A 17,785-nucleotide genomic window follows, 5' to 3' on the forward strand; every position below is an offset into this window, starting at 1 on the left:
TGGATAGATGGATGGATGGATGGATGGATGGATGGATGGGTGGGTGGATGGGTGGGTGGATGGGTGGGTGGATGGGTGGGTGGATGGATGGATGGATGGATGGGTGGATGGGTGGATGGGTGGATGGGTGGATGCATAGATGAGTAGATGCATGGATGAATGGGTAGATGGATAGGTGGGTGGGTGGATAAATAAGTGGATGTATGGATTGATGGATGACCAGATGGATGGATGATGATGGATGGGTAGGTGGGTGGATGGATAGATGACTGGATGAATGGATGGGTAGGTAGATGGAGGGATGGATGGATGTGTAGGTGGATGTATGGATGAATAGGTTGAGTGGGTGAGTGGATGGACAGATGGGTGGATGAGTGGGTGGATGGAAGGTGGATGGATAGAGGAGTGGATAGATGGAAAGTGAGTGGATGGATGGATGAGTGGATGTATGTATGTATGGATGGATGAGTGAATACATGGACAGAAGGTGAGTGGGTGGATGGGTGAATGAGTGAATGGGAGGATGTACAGATAGATGAAGTTCCATACAAGACAGCAAAAATGTGAGGTATATCATATTGTAAAATTTAAATGCCCCCAATGAGGACTAAACTTGTAGGATTTACATATTGAACGAGCACATCACTGGTTTGCCTCAGAACAAGAGTGACAGGGGTGCTGCCAAGCCCATCTGGCCCTGCTGGCATCCTCTAACTCAGGCTCACTATAATCCAAGAACTAATTTCAGCTAATATTTTGGCTGCTAACTCAGCCACCTTTTTTGGTTGGGGAGGAGTTTGTTCCCATATCATTATCATGGCAATATCTGAGTAGTAAGTGTTCATCTTTCTGAAAGCTTCCTTTAAAGAAACATGAGCATCACACCATGTTCTCTGTGCTAGATTAAATAGCCAGGGGAGGTGAGACTTGGTGGCTGGTCTGTGGCTGAGCTCTTTGAAGCACTCTAAGGATAAGAAGAGATTGTGGAAAGCATCAGGATGCATTCCAACGTGGAACAGAGATGATGGGCTGAAGTCGGAAAATGTGCAGACCTGGTCTGTGAAGTTTTTTGTAACAGAAACAGCTGTTGTTGGATAGGAGGGAGAGGCTGTGAAGAAACTGAACACCCAAAAAATACGTGCCAAGTGGCCCATGCAGGAAAGACGCGGCCATAGGTGTCTCCTCTTCCAAGGGATATTCACTCTTCTGTTTTCTTTTTCCTAAAACAAACAAACAAACAAAAAACCCTGTCCAGTTATGTGCCTGCTAATTTTTACCATCGTAATGGAGCTCGGGGCCTGCGCTCAGGTCAGCTTGGTTCCGCCTGGCAGAGGCGTCAGGCTCAGCGGTGCCATCAGCGTGTCAGGCTTATGGCAGCTCCACTAGCCCATCGTCTGTGTTCCACCTTGGAATGCGTCCTGATGCTTTCCACAATCTCTTCTTACCCTTACGAGCACTCCAGCTTCTGCCCCATTTTGCAGATGTGGAAATCGAGTTTCCTGTCATAGCTGCAAGGCTAGTCAGTGGCAGGGCTGGCTTTCCACCAAACCGCAAAGCCACCATTTTGCCGTTGTCCTGGCATACAACTGTTCAACTCCTTAGACTGTCCCGAGTGCCCCTGTGTGCTGGCAGCCCTCACCAGTGGCCAGCAATGTAATGAACCATGCCTACGTAAAGAAGCTTGCACAGAAACCTGAAAGGACTAGGCTCGGGGAGCTGCTGAAGGCTGAGTGCGTGGAGGCTCCTGGAGGGTGGCGCCCTGGACGGGCTTGGAGGTGTCACGCTGTCCCCCGTGCCTCGCCCTGTGCCTCTTTTCATCTGTATCCTTTGTGATGTCCTTCATATTAAACCACAAAATGTAACCAAGTGCTTCCCCAAGTTCTGTGAGCTGCTCCAGCAAATTAACCCAGCCCAAGGAGGGGGTCATGGGAACCCTGATGCACAGCCGGCTGGGCAGAAGCACAGGTCACAACTGGGGCCGGTGATTGGCATGGGAAGCGGGAGGCTTCTTGAGGGTCTGAGCCCTCACCCTGCAGGCCTGACGCTGTTTCCAGGTAGATGGCGTTGGAATTGAACTGGGTTGTCTACTTGGCATCTCCTGCAGAATTGATTGGTTGCCTGTGGTGGGGAGAGACCGCACATGCTTCCTGGTGTCTGGGGGCCATGGACATCTGTGTTGACTGTTGCAGGGTCACGGCAGCAGAGGAAAACAGCTTGTTTCCCTTAGTCATGAAGCCTCCAAGTTGCCCCAAGCTTGTGAGAAGCTCACCTGAAGCAAAATTGTGTTGATCAATTTTGGAAAAGGGAAAGTATGAAGTAAAATTGCCTAGCTCTCTGATACTCCTGCCCAGCAAACCCTCAAGATCAGCATCTCCATGGCATCTGCCTGCCATGGCGTGAGGCCCTCCTCTCTCGTGGCCATGTGACACACAGCTGGGAATGGCCCATGGCAGTGTTTGTATTATTGGGTTGGGAAGCCCTCGGGGTGTGCGAGGCTGGTGCATCCCTGAAACAGCAGGAGACGGACTGAGACCAGGGCCTGGGTCTGCTGGGGCTCGGTGACACAGTGCGGCGGGCTGGTGCTTAAACAATGCTGTTCATCTTCAAACAGTCCTGGAGGCTGGGCGTCCAAGGTCAAGACGTCACAGGGCCGATTCCTCCTGGGGCCTCACTCCTTGGCGTGTAGACATAGTTTCTCCGTGTGTCCTCACATGGTCGCCCCTGCGTGCGTGTCTGTGTCCTCATCTTCTCTTCTTATAAGGACACCAGTCCTGTCGGGCTAGGGCACACCCTAGGGACCTCATTTTAATTTAATGAACTGTGTGAAGCTCCTGTCTCCAAAGGCAGTCACACTCTGAGGTGCTAGGGGTCAGGATGTCAACATACGAGTCAGCCCGTGGCAGGCAGACACGTGTGGGCTACCGTACCTGGGTGGTGGGTGGTGTGGGCGACGGGGTTCTGGGTGCGCGGTGGAGGCCAAGCTGATGGAGCTGGACGCGGGCATTGAGTAAAGGAAGAGTGGGGTGCGGCCCTCCCTGAGCGAAAGCCGTCTGCCGCCTCTGTCCTTACTCTCTTCCTGGAAGGGGCTTTGACCTCTGCGATGGGCTGAGGGACACAGCAGCTCCGGGGAATGAGGGGCTTCCCAGGAGCACCACACAGGCACAGCTGTCCAGCACCCCCGCTGGCAGGTCTTTGAGGAGAAGCTGGGGGGGAGGGGGCGCGCCCAGGGCGCAGGGGGCACGCGTGTCTGTGTGGAACAGAAAGGTGACGTGGAGTGGAGGAGCTCTCGGTGGAGTAGGCGCGGCGCCCCGGCACAAAGCCGCCGGCTCCTCAGCGCACCCCGCGGTGTCCGACCGACGCCTCAGCCCCTCTCCCGCCTCTGCCCCTCTCCCGCCTCTGCCCCGCGCCTCAGTGACTGGGGTCTCCTCAAGGAGCCGCGATTTCTTTCTCCATTTTCTAAACGTCTTGAGGCCCTTTCGGAAGAAAACCATGTGACTGAGTGAGGTGGACGCCTGAGCGGGCCGCTGACACTTCGGAACGTGAGATTTCGGCCTCTGATTAGATAGGCGTGACGATAAAGCACGGAAACATTTTCAAAAACAATTTGCTTCCGTGGGCTGTGGTGTTAGAGATCCTGTCAGTCAGGATTCCGGCGCGGGATTTAGAGATTCCGGGAGGACGGAGGCGCGTGGGGAGACGGAGGTTCCGGGGGGACGGGGGCCCGCGGGGAGACGGAGGTTCCGGGAGGAGAGAGGCCCGTGAGGAGACAGCGAGGCCCTGGGGCAGCCTTGCCTTCCTGCGTTGTGCGTCTTCTGTGATCAGACGCCGCAGGCTCCGTGTGTCTCGGGAGCTCCTCAGAATGCAGCACTCAGGCCCCCAAGCCGGGGGAGTCCAACGCCCTCCACGCGAAAACAGCACGAGTGTGGCCCCATCTGTGGAACCAGGGTCAGGCTGACAAGCTCCCAGGGTTTCTCAGCTCCGGCCCCCTCCGGGATGCTGGGGGGCTTGCCGTGGGTTTGCTTGGAGTCTTGAAGGGAGGCTGGTAGCTCCAAGGGCCAGGCGCCGAGTGACCCCACGCCAGATCTCAGGAGTGAGCAACGCAGGGCAGCACCTGAGAAGGGGACACCTGCCAGGTGCGCTCTGAGTTTCGGGGGTACTCGTGTGGGCCACTGCCGCCTCCTGAGTCACTGGCCCCTTTTCAAGCTGCACCTGTGCCTTGGGATGGTGGTCGCCTTCCAGTGTCTTCCCAATCTCCCTCCTCACAGCTGCTCATGACTCTTCCACTGCCCCCTCTGATCTCAGTCCCCACTGTTTCATTAGCTCCCATCCTGGCACTTCCTCACCTGGCACCTCATCTCCTGGCACTTTCTTACCGGTGTTTCGTCACCTGCCGCTCTGTGTCACCTGCTGGCTCCTGCCTGCCTTAGTCTTATGTTTGGAGTTCCCTGCATTCACTCCTTAAGGGTAAGCCCACCTTCTATACTGATGTGAACTTCCCCTCAGAACCAGGGGCACCAGGTCTGCAAAGGCTCCCGGCGTGGCCAGCCTCCAAGTCTGTGCAGCCCCTGGTGTGGCCGGCCTCCGAGTCCACAAAGCCCCTGGCGTGGCCAGCCTCCAAGTCCACAAAGCCTCTGGTGTGGCCGACCTCGCTGTATGAGTTTTCTTGGCCCTTTGCTCTGCTGGCCTGCTGCTGTTCTGCTGCTTTTTGTAAGCCTGGCCGTGGATGCGGAAGGCTCACAGTTTTTAGGGGTTCCACTCGTTTCGCAGACGTTCCAGGGAGCACATTTGTTGATCATCGATACCAGCTGAGCACTGGAGGCTGCACTCCAGAATTAGACCTTTAGGGACCAGTAAATATGAGAGGAGCTGGCTCGGGAAACCTGCTTTCGTTGTAATAAGGAACAAGGCATAAGTATCACAACCAGACAAGTTCTCCAAGCTTCAGCTACTCATGAAAGGCATGCTGTGTCTGATAAGCACGTTTTCACTAGTAGAGGATAATTTTCACGGCCCGTTAGGGTCTCTTGATTCATAATTTAACCAAATACAGTTTCTGGAGCCGAGTCAGCTCTGCAGCCTGGCTGTGGAAAGCTCGGTTGCGTTTTCTGTGTGCTTTGTTCCCTCCGCCACCCGCGTGCTGGCCGCACCTTCTGCATAGCCCCTTCATTCACCAGAACACTGGTCTCTGCGTAAGCTCGTGTCGCTGTCCGTGGAGTTGGAAGGATACCACTGTAAGTAGCATTTTCACACTTCCACCTTTCGGATTAAGTCAGTGTATCTGGTCACCTTCATTTTATAACTCTGGGTGTGGAGAAAGAAGCACCCATTATGCCTTTCAGAATGTTTACAAGCTGACTGTCCTTGTCTGATACACATATGAAAATCGAGTTGCCTGCATTGGAATTCTAGTGAAGTGCTGAAGTTAGAACGTCTAATGTCCTGTGGTCGTATTTGGGTAAGTTGTGGGATGAGGCTTTTCACCCTGTGAGGTTGGCAGGACCCACTGTGAAGGCTTGCGTTGACTATTAGGTTAAAATTGTGGGTGCTGGACCCATGACCCATGGGGTCAAACCCCAGCTCTGCTGTCCATGTCTATGCTGTGCCTCAGTTTACTCATCTGCAAAATGGACTCAGGAGAGCGCCTACCTGCTGGGGTTGATGTGATGATCAAATGAGTTAAATTTGAGGCAGGAAGCTGTGGGTAACTGTTTGCTGTCAGGGTCACATGTGCACATTCTTAGCACCGGCCAGTGCTGGCCACGAGCTCCCATGCTCAGCAAAGGGCCATGTGAACACTGTATGTTCACGAGGCCCTCTGAACATACGGTGAGGTGTGTTACCACACTGACGATCCCGGTAATGAGGTGTGTGGGGATTTTCCACGTGAATGAGAAGGAATAGGAAGGTTCTGGGAGGAGTGAGAGGAAGGTCTGTCATTGACCTCCTTATGGCCACGTGGCGATAGAGGTGACATCCGTGGTCGCCATTCTCTGAGACGCCTTTGGTTGCAGAGAGCTTGAGTCTCGGCTTCAGCGCGCAGCACCTCGAGGGCCCCCCTGTACTAGTGAGCTCCTGCTCTCCCATCCTCCCCCCCCCTTTCTCCCTCCCTCCCTCCCTCCCTCCACACCAGGAGCCTTTGTCCAGCGTAAATCCTAGGAGATGCACAGTGCTGAGGGGAACCCGAACCTTTGGGAGGAGATGCTCAAGAAAAGCTGTGAGTTTGAAAATACAAAAGAGTTGATTGTTGCTTCTAAATTACAGGACAGCATGGCGTCTGCATCTAAACTGGGCTCTCAGCAAATGTTCTGGTTTTTGTTTATTTTTTTGCTTTACTCCTTTATTAAAAATGTTGAAGAAATGAGAAAAATCCCCTGAGCATGAAAACCAATTTCTCAGCGTTACAGTCATATCACATAATTGTACTACTTAATTCACTAAAGGGAAGAACTAGCATTAAGTTTCATTAATGACATTTTTGGCAAGAGATTAGGGATGGTGAGCTAACGCCCCAAACAGGACTCGGTTTTTGTAAGAATGCCTGATCTTTTCAAATGGAACTTGTCACAGACAGTGACGAGAAGCATTCCAGCTGAAACACTGCCCAGGGGACCACATGCCTTCAGGTGGCTCATGGGGTGGCGAGGCTGGAGCTGCGGGCAGCTCGTGACGCTCACGCGGGGTACCACGCTGGGTCACCTGCACCTCTGAAGCCGGGCTGCGTGGCCTTCCCAGCCATTCACCAAGGGTGCCTCCGCCAGACCAGAGCCCCTGACCTTCCCTGGCGGGTCCGGTTGGGGCTGAGGGAGAGGAGGGGCTGCTCGGCGTGTGGCCTCGCAGATGCCTCAGCTGGGAAGACGCCTGGGCTGCAGGAAGGAGTCACAGCACGCCAGACCAGACCACAGGCCTCCTGTGCAGCGGGAACCCCGCAGCAGGACCTGGCTGGGCAGGGTGGCTGGCACAGAGAGGTTGGGGTCATCCAGCTGACAGCGAGGGGCTTCCCAGAGCTGCTGTCTCTGCTTGCAGCCAAGTCATCTGTCTCCAGAAGCACGCTCTGTCCTTCCCCCCACCCCACGCTTTACAGAGAGAGGAAACAAGACACCTTCGTCTATGCCGCACCCCAGGCGAGCACGACGGCTCCCGCCCTTGTCAGCCCAGGAGGGCTGAATTGTAAATCACCCAACAGCTCATTTGAGACCTGCCCTAAACCAACTCCCTTCATGTTAATGTAAGACTCTTTTACTGCCAAAAATGATGCCACTTATTGATACGGATGTTTTTCTTTCTTTTTTTTTGAGACAGAGTCTTACTGTGTCGCCCAGGCTGGAGTGCAGTGACATGATCTCTGCTAGCTGCAACCTCTGCCTCCCAGGTTCAAGCGAGTCTCCTGCGTCAGCCTCCTGAGTAGTTGGGATTACAGGCCAGCTAATTTTTATATTTTTAGTAGAAACGGGGTTTCACCAGGTTGGTCAGGTTGGTCTTAAACTCCTGACCTCAGGTGATCCTCCCACCTCAGCCTCCCAAAGTGCTGAGATTACAGGCGTGAGCCACTGCACCCGGCCGATACAGATTTCTTAATAGTAGCTTGCGGCCACATTGTATAAAATAGACTCCCAGGAGTCACCAAAGTCAGCCCACTTCTCAGGGGTCCAGCCATTCTTGCGCCTCCCTTTGGCCAACCAACAGGGTGACAGGAAGAACTTGGATCTTGTCGGTAACCCCCCACATAGGCACCGAGGAATGAGAGCTAAGCAGAGCCCTGGCACAGTTAGGGCTTGAGGAATATCTCACTTTACAGTGTTACTACTCAGCTATTTCCTTTTGTATACTCCTTTACATAATCATATATTAGTTTATAGAAATAGGGCTTTAAGGCTCCCTTTATATAATCCTCTATATATAATCATATAATAGTTGATAGTATGAGTGCCTAAAGAATATTTCCCTGCATATATACCTATAATTATATCTTAGTTCATAATCGGGGGAATGCCTAGAGTGGACACAGTACAGAGCATTAATTAAGGGATAAGCAGCTTATAATCAGAGGAATGCCTGGAGCAGACACAGTGCAGAGCATGATTTAAGGGAAAAGCAGTTACACCAGGACAAGAATCCATGGCCCAGGCGGCAGCGTTCAGTATCGTAAAGATACCCGCTGTATGGCAGGCTTGGGGCGAGAGCCACTCCTCCTGATAGAGGAGTTGTAGGACCTTGCTCCGGTTCTTGTGGAAGGCTGCCCTCAGACCGGCAATCCACCTTGGTGACTGTGAACTTTATCAGCTCTTGCTTCTGTGCTGCTTGAAAAGCATCTTCCCATAGAACCCACTGGAAGCTGCCAGAAGGTGGCGGTAACCTTGACAGCTCTGTCACTGCTGTGTGACTTAAAGCATCCTCCTATAAATCTTCTTAGAAGTAGTTTCCCATAGATAGAAGTATTGCACACTGCACGCTCCTCACTGAGCACGGCCCACCTTCAAGTCTCAGTGACCTAATGGGGGTGGACCCCTTACTGCACAGGGCCCTTGCCTTCGTGAGAACAGGGCCCTTGCCTTCGTGGGAATGGGCCCCTTGCTGTGCATTGTCCACCTCCTGGCCTAGGTGACCTAATGGGGGTGAACCCTATGTTTTATTGCTCACGACCCTATCACTATCCTTAGAGATGATTTCACTCACTGCCCTGCCCCCCTAACCTATACACAATAAATACTCATGCTTCTGGACATTCGGGGCCTCACCTCGCCTCGCCAGCTGCTCACCGCTCATAGGTGGCGTGGCCCCCCGAGCCCAGCTGCATTTTCTTTGTACTTCTGTGTCCTGTCTCTTTATTTCTCGAATCCTGTGCCTCAGCACAGCATAAGGCTCACCCCACTACCTTGTGGGGGCACTCAGCCCTACATCTGGCTCCCAACGTGCCCTACAGGATCTCACGTGGGTTTTTTCATGGAGGAGCTACTACGGAGCTTAGGGAGGAAGCAGCCTCCTCCAGCCAGGAGAGGACGGCAGGGTTTTCACGACGGTCACTAAACCCAAAGCTTGTACATGCCACATACAAGAAGAAATTAGCAGATCGTGAGCGAGGTTCACATCCCAGAATTGAGTTTTCAAAAATGGTTTTCATTAGTAACATCTTTAAAACATATTTAGATGTTTAGGACATTGAATGATGAGCGTGTGTGTGCACGTCTGACCTGCTCAGCTCCAAGTGGCCCTGGCATTCCAATTCTGTGAGTTTCCTCAGCACCTTACCAGGCGCGCAGGATGGAAAGGCAGAGAGGTTTGGTGCTGACCCCAGAGGCGACCCTGGTGGCTCCTGAGGTCACCGCTCACTGCTTCCGTGAATACAAAGCCTGTTCTGTGTCTGTCCTTGCAGCCTTGTGGATGGAACCAGTGTTTAAGGCTTGATTTCCTGGTTATTCAAAGAGCCCCTTGGAGGATCAACTGAGGTCAGGACTTTAAGACCAGCCTGGGCAACCTGGTGAAACCCCGTCTCTACTAAAAATATAAAAATTAGCTGGCCTGTAATCCCAGCTACTTGGGAAGCTGAGGCAGGAAAATCACTTGAATTTGGGAGGTAGAGGTTGCAGTGAGCAGAGATCACACCACTGCACTCCAGCCTGGGTGACAGAGCAAGACTCTGTCTCCAAAACACAAACAAAAGCAAAGAGGCCGGAGCTCTGGAAACACCACGTGAAATGTGCTGTTTTCCCACTTTCTTGTGAGTCAGGTTAGGGCTGATCTGTCCTAGGTCCACGCACAAGCCCCCAACAAAACGGGGTCATGGTCTCTGTTCCTGAGTGGCTGAGACTTTGAGCCCCTCACCCTGTTTTCCTCTGTAGCTGTTTTGGGGGATGCAGCACAGAGAACAAGCTCCCTGTGCTTCAGGGGTGGTGGCTTTGGGACCCCCTGGTTGCCTCTGGCAGGTGGGTGTGGAAGGCAGGAGGGGGTTAGTGTGTGGAGCTCTGTCTTTGCTGGTGGAAGCTGGCTCTCAACGCCTGTAGCTCTCAGAGGAGCAAACCCAGCATAGAACAGTTTGAACAGAATCACTATGTTTGTGGAGGCTAATGGGACACCGAGGCACTGCCTCTCAGGGCGTGGAAGCAGCTGTTCCCTCGATGTCCCTGATGCCAGTGGAAGGGTGCAGTGGGTGGGCCCACCAGCCATTCTGTGAGCACCTGTGCAGGGTTGCGGGAGGGGTGTGTACTCAGTAAATGATGTTGAATAAATGCATTCTTTTGCTGCTAACCAGATGCATGCTCTAATCACTTCAGCTCACAAAAGGGCACATGTGGTACTCAGACAGCGTGTGGGCTCTCACAAGCAGGCCTGAGCACCAGCCCTGCCACCTTCTCTCCCTGTGGCCTGGAGCATATAATCACAGGAAGAAGAGTTAAAATGGCACTAGGCCACTTGCATGGCCTCGCACATCAGCTGTGAGGCCTGGAACCCTGGGTGTGTCCAGCATGGTGCCCAGCAGCTCTGAGTGCCCGAGGGTAGCACGTCACCTCGGGGCTGTTGGGAGCCCCAGATACTGTCACCTCCTCCCCTTGTTCGGAAGCAGCCGTGGCGCCCAGGGTGGGAGCTGCTGGCTTGGGCCCAGCTCAGCATCTCTTGGGGAAAAGTATCTCCGGCCACGCAAAGCTGTCCCATCACTTCCTCCCTGGAGCTCAGCAGCAGACAGGGCCACAGGCGTGGAACTTCCCACTTTGTTTCTGGAGAGCCAGAGCACGTCCCTCCCTTCCTCTCGGTTTGTAGTTGTTTGAATTTGAGACTTCCTGAGGCTGGAAGGTGTTTTTGGCTTGTCTGTGAGGCAAGGAGGTCCATCCCATGCAGGCCCCCCGCCCCGTCTGAGGAAGGAAACGCCCAGAATTTGCACACAGAGGGGCAGGCGCTGCTGCGGGTTTCTCCAGCACCGCGCATTGTCTGCCTGCTCTTCCAGGCGTGCGGGGCGGTGGTCGCTCGGGCCAGGCACTGGGAGCCCAGGCCTGCGGCAAGGAGAGCTGGGGACTCCAGGAGGCCGGGCGCTCCAAGGAGGCGGCTCGACCCTCTTGGGTTCTTTCTCGTGACTTGGTGAAGCCCAGAGTCACTAGGGTCCCAGGCGCCTGTTTCTCGTGACTGTGCAGCACCCACCCGGCTTTTAACCATCCCAGCAGAGACCTAAGGCTGCGGCTCCAGCATCGGGGCTGCCTTGCCCCTGCGTGAAGAACCAGAGCTGCCTCTGCTTTGTAGACAGGGCACTCGATGGCCGAGAAGGGAGCATCCCGGAGGACCCTGCGCCGGCTATGGTCCCTGCCCCGGAGGCGCAGGGGGGCCGTGGGGCACTCAAGGCCAGGTGAGACAGAAGGGGGCCGCGGGACTTGGGGGCAGGCTTGGGTGTCCCCTCTGCAGGCGGGCGCCTCCCTGGCGTATTTCTCTCCCCACTTGACTGGCAAAACCTGTGCTGCTTGGAGACTTTTTAAAAATGTGGAGATGTGACATCTTTTTTAAAAAAGAAAGAAAAAACAAAGGTGGAGGTGGCTGCAGGGCGTCCCACTCCAGGTCTGTGGGTCCAGCTTTCTTTGTTCGTCGCTGGGTCCGCCTGTCCTGTGGTTCTGCAGCCTGGGCTTAGGAATTTCTGCTCCGATCGGAAAGATGAGCGGATTCAAAGTGGGGGAAACGGCTGTGGCGCGTGTAAACGAGGCTCCCCCGGTTCTCGCGGTCTCTTGGCAGCTGGGTGTCCTCTGGGCCACGGGAGACGTGTTTCGGGTGGGATAAGGGCGCAGAGCTGTCACAGGTGCAGCCCGGGCTGGGTGGACCAGCAGTGCCGTCTCAGGCACCCCACACAGAGTGTCTCAGGCCACCCAAGCCCCTCCCAGCCACTCAGGAACAGCACGTGTGCTCAGCCCCGGGGCACAGCCTCAGCTCTCACAGACACTGCTTCCATTAACCTCAGAGGAGAAGGGCCTTCTGCTGGCTTGAGCTGGAGAGAGGAGCTCGTTGCTGAGTTCCTGTCCCTCCTGCCCTTTCCCCCATCTGGGGACCAAGAACCTGGTGGGCTGTGGAACGTGGGGCAGAAGCTGGCTGGAGCTTTCACCTGGCTCCTCACGGCGCTTGGGGGCTGGGAGCGTTTCTTTCAGGGATGGATGGGCGGCAGCTGGGCACTGGTAGGTGAGCGTCAGGGAGAGGAAAGGGAGGCAGCGAACAAGTCCGGGCCTGGCTGCCCTGGGATGGAGGTCACGGCCAGGACGGGCAAGGTGGGCAGGAGGGTCCCTCAGGCTGCGCCCTCCCTTCTCCCCGCCTTGGGTACGGCAGAGCCTGTAACGTTGAGGAGGACTGCGTCAGTCGCTGCTGGCGGCTGAGCATGAGCCATGTGTGTATGAATGCCCAGGGCTAAAAGAACAGAACCCAGCCTCCCACCCAGTCCACTGACATCCCCCCAACACAGCGCGAGGGAGGCAAAAGGGGGCCATGCGCGAATCCCACACACGCCAGGGTGACCAGCGCTCCGTTCACGCCCTACCACCTTTCCAAAACTGAAGTCGCCAGACCCTGGACATGAGCACGGGGGCTGGGGGGCTTGAAGATGGGGACCCCGGGACAGTCCCTTCCTGTGCAGTGGGGACCCCACGACGTCCCCTTCCTATGCATGAGGACCCCGAGACATCCCCTCACAGTACATAGGGACGGAGATATCCCCATACTGTGTGGGCACCACCCTGTTCCTTGTGGAGCCAGAGAACACAGGAGCCACGCTGAGCTTGTCCCCGTGGCTCTCACAGCAACAGCCGCCCCTCTGCGTGGCAGCACTGGAGATGCTAAACTAGGACTGTCATCCCCTGCCAGTTCTGCAGTGCTCTGGTCACCTGTGAGGACATTGTCCATGACATCAACACTCAGTGAGCCCCGTCCTGCCCTTGGCTGCAATGTGCAGGTGCAGAGGTGTCCCCTTCCTGTAAGGAAATGTGCACAGAACCCTGGCCCCGTGCATGGGAGTAGAGCAGCCCCCGCCATGCCGGTCACCTGGGTGTAGTGAGAGGCAGATTCTGGATCCCTGGGCCTGGGTCCTGAGATCCCATGACTGCCAGCTCCAAAGCACAGGCTGGGGGATGTGTGGCCAGGTGTGGGGCCTCCTCCTCTAGGCTGGGCCATGCAGGTGCGGCTCAGAGCCCAGGTCCTCTCTGCCTGACTGCCTGGGCCGCCAGCGTGACCCGCCAGGCGTGGATGCCTAGGGACTGAGCTGTGTGCGCCCCCTCCCGGCCCTGGCTGTCTCCCTCGGCAGAGCTTGGCTCCCCGCGGGTTTTGCTCCCAGCATGTGAGTCCGATTGGAAGGTAGAGGAGCCACGGGTGTCCCTTCCTGTTTCCAGGCCTGGACCGGGCAGGCCCCTGTGGAGGTCGGGGGGAGATGCCTGGCTCACATTGGACCTGGGGAGCTGGGCCCAGAGTGCAGCAGTGGAGGCCTCATCTGAGGGCTTGGCAGTGGGGGCTCCAGCAGAGAACATGGGGCTGACGAGGGGGGCCGAGGGATGAGGGTTCGGGTGCCCTGGAAAGAGGTCTAGGGACCTAGTGGGCTCCGAGGAGGGCAGCAAAGCCCCAGTTGTGCCTGGTAACAGGGGCTGTGCCCACCTTGGGAAGGGGATTTCTGGGCTGGGGCCAACGGCACAGGGTGTGGAGGCGTAGGAAGAGCAGGTGGCGGAGGCTTCTTCCCCGATGTCAGCCGTGCAGTGGAGAGGAGTGGGCGCTGGGCCGAGGGTGGCCATGTTCCCTGGGGCCTGGAGCCTGCAGGTTGCAGGAAGCCACAGAACTGTGGGAGTGGGGAGACCCAGGGATGGGGCGAGCACAGGCTCCGTGGTGGGGGGTCTCCAAAAGGCTCTGCCCCTCTGTCCATGAGGTGGGAGGTACAGCCGACGGGGAGTCTCGGGGGCCTCCTGTGGAGGGGAGTGTGTGCCCGGAAGGCTGCCGAGCCAATGTGAGTCTGGTGGGTGACAGGCATCACGGGTGTGCCCAGAGGCCTGTCCTTGCGTGCTGTGGGAGGGGAGGTGCATGGTGGGGAGCTGGGCGGGGGCCGTGCCTCGCACCCTCAGGACAGGGTGAGCTGTCCCAGCCGTGGCCGAGCCGGTGCTGCATAAGAGACTTGGTGTGATGTCCGTGTTCGTGTCTGTGGTTGGAAGGGACATCTGGGCTGGAGTTGACCCCAGGTTGGAGCCGTGACAAAGGACAGGATGATCAGGGAAGCTGCAGAGAACAGAGTGAGGTTGGAATCGTGAGGGGCTCTGCCGTGTGGAGGGGGTGTCGGCGGAAGAACCCAGGAGGTAGGGTTGGGCTGGGGGAAGGTTCGTCCCCGAATCCAAGGTGGCAACTATTAGGAGGTGTTGGGTGGGTGGGGAGGTTGCGGAAAGCGTGTCCTGATAACTCCGGGAGTGGAGAGTGGTGGGGGCAGCCAGGCTGGTTCAGCGCAGGCCGGAGGGGAGGTCCAGGTGCAGCCTGGGGGCTGTGGCAGGGACGCAGCACTCAGCAGTGGCTCCGGGCTTGCTGGAGGTGAGGGGTGCGGGCCCCTCACACGGTCTAGGGTTTGTGGAGGTGAGGGGTGCGGGCCCCACACACGGTCTAGGGTTTGTGGAGGTGAGGGGTGCGGGCCCCTCACATGGTCTAGTGTTTGTGGAGGTGAGGGGTAGTGGACCCCTCACACGGACTAGGCTGCACATTCAGGCCAGCTGTGTGAGGATGAGAAGCTCCAGTAAGATCCACTGAGGGATTTTTCACCAGAACCTCCTAGAAGTTAAATCTGTGTCTGAAAATAAAACAGTGGAGATCCCTTTGGCTTCTCATCTGGGGGGGAACGTGCCCAGTGGCACCACATAATCCCAGGCTGGACCTGACAGTTGCGGGATGAGCCTCCTCCTCCTTTCTGTCCACGTGAAGGCGGCCTTTTCTGGGCACGGCCCTGCACGTGGAGGACCCCAGCGTGGCTTGAGTCAAGCTCCATAAATGCCACGCCAACATCTGAGGCCCGCCACGCTGCGGGTTCCCATCTCCGGAGCCTGTGGTGCTGGGCACGGCAGAGCCTTAGGCAGAGACGGAGCCAGGAGGGGCGTCGGACCATGTGGCCTCTTTACAGCTCCATCTCCTGCCTTATCTCCCTGGTTCTGCCCTCGGTAATCAGGATGTGAGGCGAGTGATGGACACTTGAGTGCTGGTGAGCGTTGTGGCCCCGGGCAGACGTGACGTCTGCAGCCTCCTGGGCCCTCCTTCCCGCCTGGCTCCCTCCTTGCCCACCCGTCTACCCGTGTGTCTGGGTCAGGCTGGCTTCCGCATCTCTGGACAGGCCTGTCCCTGTGGGTCGATGGTTTTCCTTGGGTTGAGCATTGAAACACGCCCCTTCGGGTGAGGAGGCTGGCCTCCTGCACGGCATGGTGACAGAGACACCCCCATACCTTCAGAGACAGCCACACCCACACCAGGTGCCAGGTCTCCCAGGGCCCACCTGTGCTGCTTTGCCCTGGGGTATTTGGAACTGAGAAAAATGGATCATTTTTAGAATTTTAGAATTTAGCAATACTCTCTCTTTTTTTTTTTTTTTTGAGATGGAGTCTCGCTGTGTTGCCCAGGCTGGAGTGCAGTGGCGCCATCTCGGCCCACTGCAACGTCACCTCCTGGGTTCCAGTGATTCTCCTGCCTCAGGCTCCTGAGTGGTTAGAATTACAGATACCCCCCACCATACCTGGCTATTTTTTTTAATTATTTTTAATAGAGACAGAGTTTCATCATGTTGGCCAAGCTAGCCTCAAACTCCTGACCTCATGTGATCCACCCACCTTGGCCTCCCAAAGTGCTGGGATTATAGGTGTGAGCCACTGTGCCCAGCCTCGAAATTCTCTTCATAAAATGTATTTAAGATTGGCATAGAAAGTTTTAAACAGAATCAGGATTTGCCAAAAGAAGCAGATAAACAGTTTGAGGCATCTGGGGTGAGTGATCTCGGCCAGACTCCCCTTCATGCTTCCTGGCGGCACATTCGAAAAGGAAAATGTTGGAGCTGCAATCCAACACAAAGACAAGCTGTTCTGGGAGGAACCAATCCCTGGGCCATGGCTCTCTGAAGGGAAAGCTGGGAGGGGGTCCCGGTGTCTCAGTGCGGCTCATTCTCCCTCAGAGACCCCTCTGCTTCTGTCCATCAAATTGCCAGTTGTGTCAGCACTTGGGGATGTGGTCGGATGGAGGAAGGCTGGCAAACAGACTTGGCCCCCATCGGACTCTGACTCAGCCTCCCCAGGCACAGTGGAGGACCTGCTGCATTTCATCCTACGGCCGCCTGTTTACAGCAAGGGAGGCCGTGCCCCCGAGGGGTCCCTCGTGCCTGCACCCGAGGCGAGGATAACTCAGGCTTGTTCCTTTTCCCCCAGCCCCTCTTGGCCAGTGCGTCGTCACTTGGACCTCATGTAAACATACAGGGTGGAGCGGGAATGGGCCTCTGGGAGGGTAATTACCTGGCGTACTCTGTCCCAGGTAGTGGGTGAAACGAAAGTAGAAAGCCAGCTGGTCCCTCATGCAGATTTTAGGGGACAAAGTTCGGCGTAGAGAGGTCCTGTTTCTAGGAGAGGGGTGCGGGAAACCCAGGGCAGCTCAAGTCCTCCCCAGCCACCGATCCTTGCCATGGGGGACGGAGGGCCTGTGCGGATTTCTGTGGCAGAAATGAAGAGCTACTACCTGTATTCCGAGTGGTGCTCCTGGCTGCTGTCCGTGGCCGAGGGTGAGTCTCCCGGTCCCCTGGAGTCCGTCGCAGGCAGTGTGCTAGGAGAGTCAAGGCGGCTTCTGCATGAGGCGGTGGGGAGGTGCCCCCACAAACACCGCGTGTTCCATGGGGAACATGCAGTCTGTATCGCCTGTGGAATTTGCAGTAGCTCAGTGAGGGGGATGAGACACAAATGAGCTTTTCACCCTAAAGTTATCATTGGACTCTAAGTCATGTCACAGTTACCAAAAGCAAATAACCTCCCTTGGCTGGCAGGCGTAAGGCTCACACCCTCGCGCAGACAGCTGGGGGCTCAGCCTGAACCAGGCTGCCCCGCGTCCGGAGAGCTCTGCTGTCTGCGGCCACGGCTGCAGGTGCAGGGAAGAGCCAAGGCCATGACCGAACACTGTACTCTGATGGTCTATGGGACGCATAGTGCCGTGCCTGAGGGTCAGCCCCTAGCACACAGATGCCCCGTTCACGCACAGAGCCTCCCGCGTCAGCCATGCAGGGACCTGTGAGTCCCAGTGACTGGTCCCATCCGTGGTTGTTGAGCCACCGGGGCCACGCATGGGGCTGAGGTCTCCTGTCTCAAAAGGGATTTCCTTCACTCAACCTCGAAATCCAGAAAAGGTCCTGGAATGAGGGAAGGCTTGCTTCTTTACTGGCTGAATGCCATCTGTGCGTCTGCCTGGCACGACCTGTGGTTGGGATCTGACCCTGGCTGTGAAGACACAGCCTCTGTGAGATGGAGCTGTGGACGGACACCACGTGCTCTTTCCTGGAGCCAGAGTGCTGAGTCCTTGTCCTCAGAGCCGGAGCTTTGCTGTTTATAAAACCACTCTCATCTGAACTCACCCGTTCTGCAGATAAGGCAAGTTGGAAAGTCACTGACAGACATGTTGCTCATCCACAGGGTTATCAGAGCGTCCCGCAAAGTGGGAGGACACAACAGTGCTTAGTAGACTCAGCACCGCCGCCCCGTTCACACCTGGGCTTCTCCCAGGCCTCCCGCCGCCCGGTTCACACCTGGGCTTCTCCCAGGCCTCCCGCCTCCCGGTTCACACCTGGGCTTCTCCC

General features: G+C 56.2%; 1 protein-coding gene and 1 long non-coding RNA gene across 10 annotated transcripts in view; one reads left to right on the forward strand and one right to left on the reverse strand.

The window, feature by feature from the left end:
- LOC116528838 overlaps window positions 1-8,779 on the reverse strand; it is a 31,539-nt gene extending 22,760 nt beyond the window's left edge. Inside the window, exons 1-2 of the long non-coding RNA XR_004259235.1 lie at window positions 8,539-8,779; window positions 4,210-4,215 (exon numbers count right to left, since the gene is read on the reverse strand). This is a non-coding gene — a long non-coding RNA (uncharacterized LOC116528838). The remainder of the gene's footprint in view (window positions 1-4,209; window positions 4,216-8,538) is intronic.
- Window positions 1-17,785, forward strand: part of MCF2L (MCF.2 cell line derived transforming sequence like) — a 200,882-nt gene that overhangs the window by 76,057 nt on the left and 107,040 nt on the right. Inside the window, exon 1 of one of the 9 annotated variants that reach the window (XM_032246273.1) lies at window positions 10,886-11,329. The exons of 6 other annotated variants lie outside the window; for them this stretch is intronic. In XM_032246273.1, coding sequence (XP_032102164.1) covers window positions 11,239-11,329 — 91 coding nt within the window. In that variant the 5' untranslated portion in view covers window positions 10,886-11,238. Of the gene's footprint in view, window positions 1-10,885; window positions 11,330-16,370; window positions 16,724-17,785 lie in introns of those variants that run through there. 2 more of the 9 variants (XM_032246285.1, XM_032246271.1) reach the window with 2 other exon arrangements.

Source organism: Sapajus apella, unplaced genomic scaffold (genome assembly GCF_009761245.1).
Source record: "Sapajus apella isolate SASKATOON/1434 unplaced genomic scaffold, GSC_monkey_1.0 scaffold60, whole genome shotgun sequence".
Taxonomy (NCBI): domain Eukaryota; kingdom Metazoa; phylum Chordata; class Mammalia; order Primates; family Cebidae; genus Sapajus; species Sapajus apella.